This window comes from Triticum dicoccoides, chromosome 1B (assembly GCF_002162155.2).
Source record: "Triticum dicoccoides isolate Atlit2015 ecotype Zavitan chromosome 1B, WEW_v2.0, whole genome shotgun sequence".
In the NCBI taxonomy this organism is placed as follows: domain Eukaryota; kingdom Viridiplantae; phylum Streptophyta; class Magnoliopsida; order Poales; family Poaceae; genus Triticum; species Triticum dicoccoides.
Window position 1 is genome coordinate 646,569,852 of NC_041381.1, and position 11,405 is coordinate 646,581,256.

Consider the following 11,405-nt stretch of genomic DNA (forward strand, 5'->3'; position numbering starts at 1 on the left):
GTGAAATTTGAGCAATAAAACTTGGTTTAAACCCCTAAAAAAACAGTGCCTTTGTTACCGCTCAAAATAAATAAATAAATAAACCTAGTGCCTTTGTTGGCTCAAAAAAAAAAACATAGTGCCTTTGTCTAAAGGAAAAACAAAAAACATACTGTGCCTAAAATGAAAGCCGGCCCCGTCTGTCCTGCGAGCCGCCATTACAGTCTTTTTCTTGGTTCAAGCAATGGAAAACTAATCTCCGCCTCACAATCTCTCTCCCTCTCTCTGTCTCCAGCGCGGGGTGAGCTGAGCCATGGCTGAGCTGCCGCTCGCGGGGGGCTTGCTGGACCTGCGCCCCGGCAAGCTCTCCCCGAAGCCCCCGCCCCCGCCGCTGCCCATGCCCTGCCGCCGGACCCCGCCGCGCTCCCAGGTCGCCGCGGCCGTGGCATCGCCGTGCCGCGCCGTCCCCGAGCTCCACTCCACCACCGGTAAGCAGTTGCGGCGCCCCCTCACTCCTCGTCCCCTTCCCCGCCTGATTCGATTCGCCCCGGCGTAAGTCCTTTGCCGTGGCCGCAGAGCTGGCGGACGGGAGCGTCGTGTTCCACTTCGCGCACCCGCCTGTCAAAGACCACCCGGAGCACAAGCCGTCGGGGCCCGGCGCGGATGCCCCGGCCTCGCCGCGGCCGGAGCTGCGCGTCGACGAGCCGAATCCACAGATTCCACACACGGCAGCTGACGCCGGTGAGACGCTGGCCTCGTCGGAGGCGCCGGTACCGACCGTCGGCTCCGGTGTCGGTGTCTGTGTCGAAGCGGAGTCCGAGCTGGCTGGTGGAAGGGCGGTTCTCCCGGCCGATTGCCAGCTCGATACTGACGGCAATGGAGTTGAGCTTGGTGCCTTGGAGGAGAGTGGGACTGTGGTATCGGACACGACGGCGCCGGCTGGTTTGGAGGAGGTGGATGCGGATGCGGGAGCTTCGCCGGAAGGCTCTGCCACTCAGGATTCTGACACTGGCGTGGATGCAGAGTCTAGAGGCGACGACCAAGGGGCCACGGAATCCAGAGTTACCATCCCACCAACAGCGGTATGTGTTCCTCCGCATGCTCAATCAGACAATTTCTCTCTGATTTCTTCACTTGCTGTGTACTATAGATAGTGTTTCAGAGATGCTGCAAAAGACAGTAAATTTGTAAAATTGTTAATCAGCTCATCTAGGTCTGTAGTTCACATTCATGGTCGTTTTTCCAGACCCTGCTACGGTAGTTGAGCTTGTGAACACACCCCAAACAGAACAAAGGCGTTCAGCATTCGTTGAACATACTCCTGGTTTTCTGCTTCGAGTGATCACGGACCATAACCTTTTATCTTTTCTCCAACAAACCATACCCTTTTATGTTTATTTTTGTGGGAATCAGTTGTTGGGCCATCGCTTTCCCCATCTGTTGATGTTCTGGATCATGCTTGATTTCGTGTGTTGCTGTCATGATATTTTTGTTTCGCTCTCTCCTCTTCTAATTGACCATATATTTTAGGGACCACGTCTTATAGTACTACTGCCTCAGGGCTCAGGGTCCAGTATTTAAGGCCCATCGCGTTATTGGTCAAACTTTCAGCATTAATCTAACAAATAAAATATGGGTTATGCATAACAAAAAGCATACCATTAGAAACTTATTTCAAATACGAATCCAATATTATACTCTTTTGTAGCCACTTATGTTTCGCTAGTTTGATCCAAAATATGAGGGGGGCTTACATACCCGAAAAGAGGGCCTTTCTAAGAAATCAACATACGAGATAGGTATACCAGATGAAGTGACGCACGCATACTCCATGAAACTTTGGTCTGGAAATTTAAGTGCAAAGTGGACATGTCCTTGACCATGTCTTCTTAGGGACCACATCTTATACTAAAGAACACTGCCTGTGTGAGAAATTAACACATGAAATGCATACATACCAGTACCAGTTGAAGTGATGCAAACATACACCTTGAAACTATGATCTGGATACTTAAGTGTAAAGTGGAAATAACCTTCTGAGCAAGACGTTTACTTCTGGCTTGTGCGCGTAGAACTTACTCTATGAATTGGATATCTCTTGGTGGTATTCAGTTGGATACATGCAGGTTAGCGGCTAACCGTTGCTCCTTTTTCCACAATAGGGAGAAGTTCACAACAAGGTGGATTGGGAAAAGAACACTTCAGAAGTGAAGAGTTCTGATAAGTACGACTTTCTTCATCTAACTTTTATTTCAAGTATTTCAGTTTTCAAACCATAGGTGGTCACTGGTCAGCATCATCTTTTCCGTATAATCGCTGTGTGCTGCTATTGCTTGCGAAGATGAATTCGGCATATATATTGTCTTCATATAGTTATGCATCTCTGTAACCAAAACCTATGCTATGGCTTTTACTGTATTTAAACTTTAAACACAATCTTAACGAACAATTTAATCATTCTGTCATGTTCAATGTTCATATATAGGACGGCTCCAGTAGCCTCATCAGCGCTTTTGTTGACGTCAGGTGCTGCAATCTTGCCTCATCCTTCGAAGGTAATAACTATCCTGCATCTGCATTTTCCGAATGGCTGAAGTAATTTCACTTATTCTTTTAAGAAACACAATTTCACCTATTTATAATGTCAATTTGGTGTGCACACCAAATTTTCCTGGGCTGCCTTCTGATGGGCTGTAGTCTACTCTGTAGACCTGGTCCTAAACTTTTCTCAAAATTTCTGGGTGTGCCTGGGCTCACCTGGCCCACCCTCTAGAACTGCCCATGTGTCAGTCAATGCTACCAATAACATATATTTTATTATCTCTCTCATGGGCCATCGTAATGCTATTCCAAGCTCCCGCTGACGCTTTGGCTGTGATATCTGTATAATTTTCCCAGGCAGCGACAGGCGGAGAAGATGCTTATTTTATTGAAGACAATGGTTGGTTTGGTGTGGCAGATGGAGTTGGTCAGTGGTCATTTGAAGGTTAGTAGGTTGATTTTCTTTGGTTTTGATTCTGTAGTTTAACCTTATGTATCATGCCTGACCTTCTAGACACCAAATTCCCCCATTCAGTTGGTGATGCTAGTCTTAAATCTTAATGTTAGATTGCTTTACAAAGGCAGTTTGTTACCCCCTTTGTCCAGAAATATCAGGCACTCTTGACCTTGTACAGTCTCCATTGCATAATTTTGACTATAATTTCAATTGTAAATTCCCTAAAATTAGTAACAAGGTATATAACATAAAATTTTTGCAACAAAAATACAGTAGTAATAGTATTCTTGAATGCTCAATCCATATAATTCTGCACCTTATATTTCTGGACAAAGGGAGTATAAGATAACTGGTCATAAGTCTTAACTCACTGTTGGTGGTCGTCCGTTAACTTTAGCAACATTCCTCTCTAAGCCCTGAAAAGTGGGAGCATACAAACGTATGTACAACAGCAAGCGATCCCCGCCAGAACCTCATGCCTCCTGCCGGATGCCATCTCCCCTCACCCCTCACCCAATCCCTTCACTCATTTTCATGTCAACAAGCTTCTGTCTTTAGATTTTAACTTCTAATGGTTCATGTCAGCAGGCAAATTTGTGGTCTAATTTTTTTGGACATATTACTTCAGTTAACCATGCTCCATCTCTTTTTTTCTGGTACCGTAGCACGGGTACCTTGCTTAGCCAGTAGAAAGACGACTATCGATATGTGGGGGAAAAGTTATTGACTGATCGTTACTTCTACCTTCTGTGGATGTTCAGCAGAAGTAACTAACATATACCAATACTAGTAAATGGCACGTGCCATGCACGTGTAGATGTAGTTATTACTACACATACATGTGGGTAATTTTAAGTAGTATCATATTTTCCCCTCAAAAAAAAAGTAGTATCATATTTCACAAAAAAAGTTAAATAGTATCATGATTTGACTAAATAATTATTAATTATAAAATTTTGCATGATTTAATAAATATATCCGTGAAATACCGAATTTACACAATATAGAATACCATGAGAAAAAGTATACCTGGTTCGTCCTCAAATGTTTGTCTTGATAAAGTTTAAGTTTAACTTCAGTTCAGAACTGTGATACTTATTAAGGATCGGAGGAAATATTAGATTAAGCAACAGAGAGAATGGGTTTGCAAGTTATTTATCGTTAGAAATAAAATAGTAATTTAAACATTAATTGTGTCTGTTTACAAATCAGAGTTTTCACATAATTGTTGATAAAAACTAAGAAAACAAGGGTAATAAATATTTGTAAAATAAATAAATTTATAAGAGAAAGTAAAAGCTATTTAGCTGTACATATATTACATTTTCACTTTGTTCGTCACTGTTTAATTTGTTTCAGCTTGTGCGCCTTTACCCAGGCTACACCATCACATGCTTTCTCTCTCTCATCATGATGCGTACTTGCTAGTTGCTACTGCTAGTACTCCTCGCGCCACTCTACTCTACTCCTGCATGCATCACCGGAGTTTGCTGGAAATTTCTGGATAGTGTCTTGGCTATAAAGAACGCAAGGAGAATCACATGCATGCACACCCTAGAGAGTACTACTACATCTGAGAGTGGCAGACTGGCAGCACGGGGAAATGGCGCAGCGAATCCCTACAATGTAGGCCATCAGATTAACATACCCAACGGTTTATATGCAGCCACGTATACCAGTAACACAAGCCATTAAATTTGAGCCGTCCGATTAGGAAGATCCAACGGTTCATATGACTTGCTACTCGTACACTATATAGGAGTATAGATAAGATAGGGATGCTGTTTTGTAGTAAGAAACACCTTTTGCATAATTCAGGTTTAAAACATAAATCTTCTTTTTCTGGACCCTGGAAGCTTAATAAGAGTTGAAGTTCTCTCGAAATATTGCTGCAAGCAGGTACTTATGACAATTTAGTGAGAAATCAAGAACCCATTTAGCCTGGTTTGCATCCGATGCTATAAGAAGGTACATAGATCAAGTACCACCAGTGCCGGGATGATGACAAGAACTAAGTTCTAAGGGTTAGACAATGACCATTGAGCTGCAAAATGACAATTCAATTCCTTGGAAAAGCAAAGCATGACATGTGCACCAACTATAGACTTAAGAGATGTGTCAAGCCTTGAGTGCTCTTACCTCTTATTATTTTGTTTGTGTAATAATTAGTTCATAAGATGTGATGGATTACAATTCCATATGTTTATTTGCAAGAGAAAAATATTTAGTATGTTTATACCTCAGAAATATGTGGATAAATATGTAGATTGACAAGTTTTTTTTTTGCGGGGGATGTAGATTGACAAGTTGAAACAGAAAAAGTAGAAAACTGCAGGATCCGAGAGATGAGTATTGATTTAAGATGTGCACTACCGAACACATTATACTTGTACCTACTCCCAGCCAAAGGTTTACATCAGTTTAATTTGGCTCTGGGTACAAGAAGTAGGATCATCACTCTTTAGGGGATTATAATGTCCTAGTTCCTAAATGCCAGCCTTTGTTCACAGCCTCTATCATGAGACGTGCAGACAATTTTCTTCTTGAGATGTGTGTTCCAGACTTCAAGTTAGGGCGCATTATTGTCAATATAGGTTTGTACTGTTGGCAACATTAAGAACTGCATCATAGATCTCAGGATAACTATAAACATCATGACTTTAGCTCATTTTTTTTACCTGACGTCTAGCAAATGTGTATTTGGAATGCAGTGCACATAGTTATTCGTAATTTCATAGGCATGCCACAGTGCTAATTTTGTTGTTGTAATATTTGTACTTAGGAATCAACGCAGGGCTTTATGCAAGAGAGCTTATGGATGGCTGTAAAAAGGTAATTGCGGAAAGTGAAGGAGGCTCTGAGCTTGCGCCTGAGCAAGTTCTCTCCAAGGCTGCAGCAGAAGCAAGCTCTCCTGGTTCTTCGACTGTCTTAGTTGCTCACTTTGATGGCCAGGTCTGTTCTTTTATCAAGACCGCCGCAGTTCTTATTTCTCCTTGTGTCATACTTATTGGACCTATCATTTTTACAGCTTCTTCATGTATCAAATATTGGAGACTCGGGGTTTCTGGTGATAAGGAATGGAGAAGTATGCGCAAAATCAAAACCAATGGTTTATGGCTTCAATTTTCCACATCAAATCGAGAAAGGGGTTGATCCCTTAACCCTTGTAGAGGTGATCTTTTTTTTTTTGGTACCAAGTCTAGACTCGCACCATATAAATAATTGAAAATCAACACTCTTGTTTCCACTGAGTTTTTCAGAATTATACCATTGACATAGAGGAAGGCGATATCATTATAGCAGCGACCGATGGCCTCTTCGACAACGTCTACGAACAAGAAATGGCAGCCATGATCTCGAAATCTTTGCAGGCAGATCTAAAGCCAGCGGTAGATTCATCAACTTGCTTTCTAAATAAAAAGAAAATACCCTGAATCTCGGTCTCAAGATTAAATGATGGCGCGCCTGACTATTCTACTTGCAGGAGATGGCCGAGCACCTTGCTGCCAGGGCACATGAGGTGGGGAGGTCTGGAGCAGGGAGAAGCCCATTTTCAGACTCTGCCGTCGCGGCGGGTTACCTAGGTTTCAGCGGGGGGAAACTGGACGACACAGCCATCGTTGTGTCGATTGTCCGGAGATCCGAAGCTTGAGCTATAGAAGGCCCCCGAGGTGACAAGCTATTTTGGTTGCAGGCAGCTGCACGCACTGTCTATGAAAGCGTTGCATCAGTAGTTCAGAAACTGCGACACGTGCAAAGTTCGCCTGTGTAAAGCAGTCTAGTTCAAGAACCACAATTCGCCTATCTAAGTAAGTGATATAAATTTAAGTTTGGTGTTGGTGCTGTGTGTAAATTTTGGGCTGTAGAAATATGATGCATGAAAATGTAATTTTGTGCTCTTGAATCGTGAGGAAGTGGTAGGAAGGAACCAAGCCATCTAGTCAAAGTTGAAATATAATCATGCATTTAAACTGTAACATTCATGAGCAACACATGATCGGAAATTCCTGGCGTCAAGTTGTTACTGGTACATCTCCACACTGTCAATTGTATCCTTTTATTAGCGATGATACACCTTTTCCACGTTGAATTCCAGAAAGAAAGAAAAAACTCTCTCCATCAAAATATACAAGGTCTCTTCGAATTTTGAGGCTAATTGTTAGCCTTAATTTGACTAACAAAGTATAAACTAGTATGAAACAACATTTATACCATCAAATTCATATTTGAAAGAGGTTTTCAGTGGAACAACCTTTGTGGCATATACCTCACCATTTATTAGTTAAATTTATTTTCAAAATTAGAATCAAATATCGTACTCAAAGAAAAAAGCAAATGGAAGTTTTTCGACAAGTATTACACTCCTTCCTCAAAATTAAACTCATTGGCCTCCTACGAAAACATATATAGACCAGAGTGCCCATAGCACGATATGGTAATCGGAAGGGCAAAAATGACAAATGATACAAGGAATTCTGGCTCAACACGAGCCAATATATATGTATTTCACAGGGAAGACCTGAAGTTAGGTACATTGCGTTACCACCACAGACAGTAATACATCAGATCTTACACTCTAGTTATGATTATCCAGTGTAACCTGGAACCACAAGACGGTTGGCCTACGCCAACCTACCAACCAATAAACATGTTTTGGCCAACCAGAAAAATGGATATGCATACAATTATTTTCCTAGGTTTGAAACTTGCAACTTTGAAAAATGAAATTCAAATAAAACTTTAGCCTCAGGATTAGGTTACTTTATGAGTTGTTTTTACTCTATAGTTGACAGAGCGAATATACACCAACCTGGAGCAAAGCTCCCACAATTTTCGGCAAATGGATCAACGTAGCCATGACTTCTAAGTGCTAACTGAACTCCCTCAAAAAGAAATGATGCTAACTGTTCTCCCTCAAAAAGAAAAGGTGCTACCTGATCTAGCCCTTTGCCTGATCCACAGACTGCAAATTGAACTGATGGCTACAACACATTTCAGAAGATCACTACAAGCACCCCAAAACAGCATGTCAACTATTTGACTCACCATTTGTCTTGCCTCTGTCCCGTTTAGTGTCCTGCTGTGTCGCATCTGGCGGAGAATTCGTAGCATCCTTGATGTCCTTAATCTTGACTGACGCTAGCTGACTATCACTTGCATCACTTTTTGGAGCAGAGGCCTTATCAGGAGATGATGTCTGACCTTTCTTCAGAGATTCCTCTTTGGTAAGGGCAGAACTTCTCATTTTGTCATCTGCAATTTCCTTAACGACACCCTCCAGTGTATCTAACCTGACTAAAACTGTTGCCAGCTTCGAATCGGCATCCACCTTAACAGAGTCGACCTCAAGTTGTTTCTGTTTCTCTACTTCCTCGATTTTTTTCCTTTTTGCTTCTGCTTCCTGAGACAAGCAACATAAAACTCCATCAGTAAATGTTTACTGAATACACCTTTCATATCATTACAAGAATCTACCAAGTGCCAGAATAACATGTGGAATGTCTGGAGTTATGCAAATTTTAGTTTTACTTGAACACTGCGATGGTTCCACATAAAAGTATAGTTTCCTCTTGAAATATATGGAATTTGGAGCAAACGTGCAACCTTCAGATTAACAACTGTTTGTACAACTCGATATTTAAAGTATACTTTCAGAACAGAAACTATGACATTCTTGAGAAAGCTGTAACTGCTTAAGGTGTATATATCTGCTGTATCACACATAATAATTCCTGTGAACAAACCAATTGATGGCGATGGTCTGTTTGCCTTGAGATCGTACCAACAGCCAGATTTGCTACCAACAATTGGGATTGAAAAGGGACTGCTCACCAATCACTTAATACTTATTTGTGGAAACACCGGAATCTACGAAATTGCGGATATGTAAACATGTAGCATAACGTTTTTAGCCCATAGGGAACACACATGTTTCTAGTAAGTAACTGATAGCATTAGTAGTAGAGTGCAATTCTTTTTAGTGTAAAGTAACAAGGTTGGTGTGTTCATGCTTCACAATGTAGAAAGAGAAGTCCAAAATAGAGTATCTACCTGCAGGATCTCCTAATAAAATGTAACTGAAAAATGTGCTACAAGCCTACATGTGCCTTGGAACATAAATAACATATCTGGCAGAGAGTGATCACTATAACATTGATGGTTTGAAAAGTCCACAACACATGAACTAACAATTTGAACTGACCTAACAGGTTCCATTGTACGTGCATTTAGGCTAAAACTTCATCACAGGGCTTTAACCAATTTGACAGCATGGCCACACTTAACCCAAGGGCGCAGTTAGAAGGCTGAATGATCATGACTAAGAGTTCTTGGCTTAAGAGAATTGTCATACAAGTCAAACTCTTTCACCTAGTAGCTCCAAAGGATCAGTTATGTAGCATTGATATATGAAAGCAAGTTCAGCATAATGTTCGCTAAATAATAAGATATCAATAGGTCATAATTATGCCCACTGTTGCACAAGATTTGAAATTTTCAGAGATCCTTTATTCCAAAGGAAACTGCACAGTATGAGGGAATCACAGCATATTACCGCTTCCATCCTTTTGATCTCACTTCGTGCATACTGGGCTACCAAATAGACAGCTGCACACCAAAACAAAAGCCGCAATGTAAACATAGAAAACTGAAAAGAACTCGCAATTTCACATTTGACATCCCAAAGATTACTACATATCAGAAATGAATGGAGTTTATCATGAAACAAACCTAATGAGGGCATGCAAACAAAGAAGAGCTGTACAAGGTGGAAGTCAAGCCTGAAATACAAAAGAATGACAGAAATCAGAAAAGGCCGCCATTTGGAATATGTTTGTAATGGAAATCATCTCCAAAACCAGCATTCCAAGAAAATGTTGCAGATTGAATGCTCCTCAATTTTGTAAAGGCATTCTAGATTTCACACACGTTTTTTATTAGCACCATGGGAAGAACTGGAGATAAAAACTATGACCTCCCGTACTAATATTGACCTTCGTCTCGCCTTCTCATTCTGAGGAAATATGCAACTTGTATTTCCATGACCTTATTATTAGAACACATGAGGAACTTTCCTAGCTTCATTTCAGGCATGATTTGTTGAACGTTAACAGAATAAGAGTCACATAGCTAGGGTTTAAATCAACTGCTAGCTCAGTATGAGAAAAGAAAATCCTCTCAGGGCTTGAATTCAGCGAAGTAGGATTTTTCACAAAAGAAAATCTTGTTTGTGGGTAATTCCTGGCAGAAGGGTATGATTTACAGGCAAACAAAATAGAACAAAATGCATCATGATTTTTCCATGATCTGTGCTCCACGAACAAGGTTCCATGCCGAACTCAAATGACAGATTCCTAAATCAGACATCAGATATCAACCCTGAAACGATACGAGCTATTCGCCTCAGCTTTCCCCGAACAATGCGTGTCCCGGCTCATTCATCTCCCCTAGAAATTAGTTATGTGCTATGGTTACTGCCGAATAATGCTCACCCGAACTCCTTGCGCTTGGGGGGCACCGTGAAGAGGATGTTGGCGGCGGTCTTCCAATCAGCGCCGCTGGACCAGTCGAACTCCTGCACCTTCTTGTACGCCTCCATGCGCGCCGCATACGCCTCCCGCGCCTTCGCCGCGGCCAGCGTCGCGGCGTCCGTGGGGGCGGCGGGTGGAGCTCCCTCGCCGGAAGAGGACGAGGAGAGGCGGCGGCAGAGGTGGGCGAGGGGGAGGCTGAGGCGAGGTCTCAGCGCCGGAAGCATCGCGTGGTGGGTGCAGGGCACGTCGGAGACGGCGGCGGCCTTCAGGGGCTTTGGGGCATGGCCGCCGGCCGTGGTGCTCGCGTGCCACAGCCAGCCGCCGCCAGCTTCGGGGGGGATCGGGACGTGTGGGCTTGTGGCCTGTGGGGGTGTGGTGGACTTTGGTGTTCGACGAGTATCCGTGGTGGGCTGGGCCAGTGAAATGCAGAACATGGCCTCCCCATGGAAAGTGGTAGGCGAAAGTGCTGTTCTCATTCCGAGCTCACGTCAGTAAAATAAAAAAGAATTGAAAAGAAATTTACAAATATGAGTTTTTGTGCCAAATACTGACATTTTTTTTAATTGTGTGAAAAGCTTCATCACTAGATGAGATTCGTGGAAGATGTGGCAATTTTTTTTTATGATTTCAAAAATAATATTTTGAAGCATTGTTTTTCTTTTGCCATGTTTTCCACGAATGTCATCTAGTGGTGGTCAATCAAAACATTTGTCAATGTTTGGCACAATATGTTTTTCAGACTTTTCAGATATTTTTTTTTACTATTCATCTGAGCTCACATGAGCTCGGGATCAGAACAACCGTGTCTGTAGGAAGGCCTCCTCTAATCAGTAACTTTGGTTTTATACTGAAAAGGCGACCTCTCTATACATGGCTCTGAATTTTTTTCGTTTAAAAAT

At 42.2% G+C, this 11,405-nt stretch overlaps 2 protein-coding genes across 2 annotated transcripts; one reads left to right on the forward strand and one right to left on the reverse strand.

The window, feature by feature from the left end:
- Window positions 1-226: 226 nt before the first annotated feature.
- On the forward strand, window positions 227-7,001 carry LOC119349346 (probable protein phosphatase 2C 71). The gene is made up of 9 exons (XM_037617357.1): window positions 227-467; window positions 556-1,061; window positions 2,142-2,203; window positions 2,465-2,534; window positions 2,878-2,965; window positions 5,760-5,929; window positions 6,006-6,149; window positions 6,238-6,366; window positions 6,462-7,001. Exons 1-9 carry the CDS (start codon window positions 293-295, stop codon window positions 6,627-6,629), a joined length of 1,512 nt encoding a protein of 503 aa, XP_037473254.1. The 5' UTR covers window positions 227-292; the 3' UTR covers window positions 6,630-7,001.
- Window positions 7,002-7,699: 698 nt separating this feature from the next.
- On the reverse strand, window positions 7,700-10,869 carry LOC119349347. The gene is made up of 4 exons (XM_037617359.1): window positions 10,468-10,869; window positions 9,707-9,756; window positions 9,531-9,583; window positions 7,700-8,378 (listed from the first exon to the last, which is right to left on the reverse strand). The coding sequence occupies exons 1-4, from the start codon at window positions 10,728-10,730 to the stop codon at window positions 8,007-8,009; spliced, it is 738 nt and encodes a 245-aa protein (XP_037473256.1). The 5' UTR covers window positions 10,731-10,869; the 3' UTR covers window positions 7,700-8,006.
- Between the last annotated feature and the right edge of the window lie 536 nt (window positions 10,870-11,405).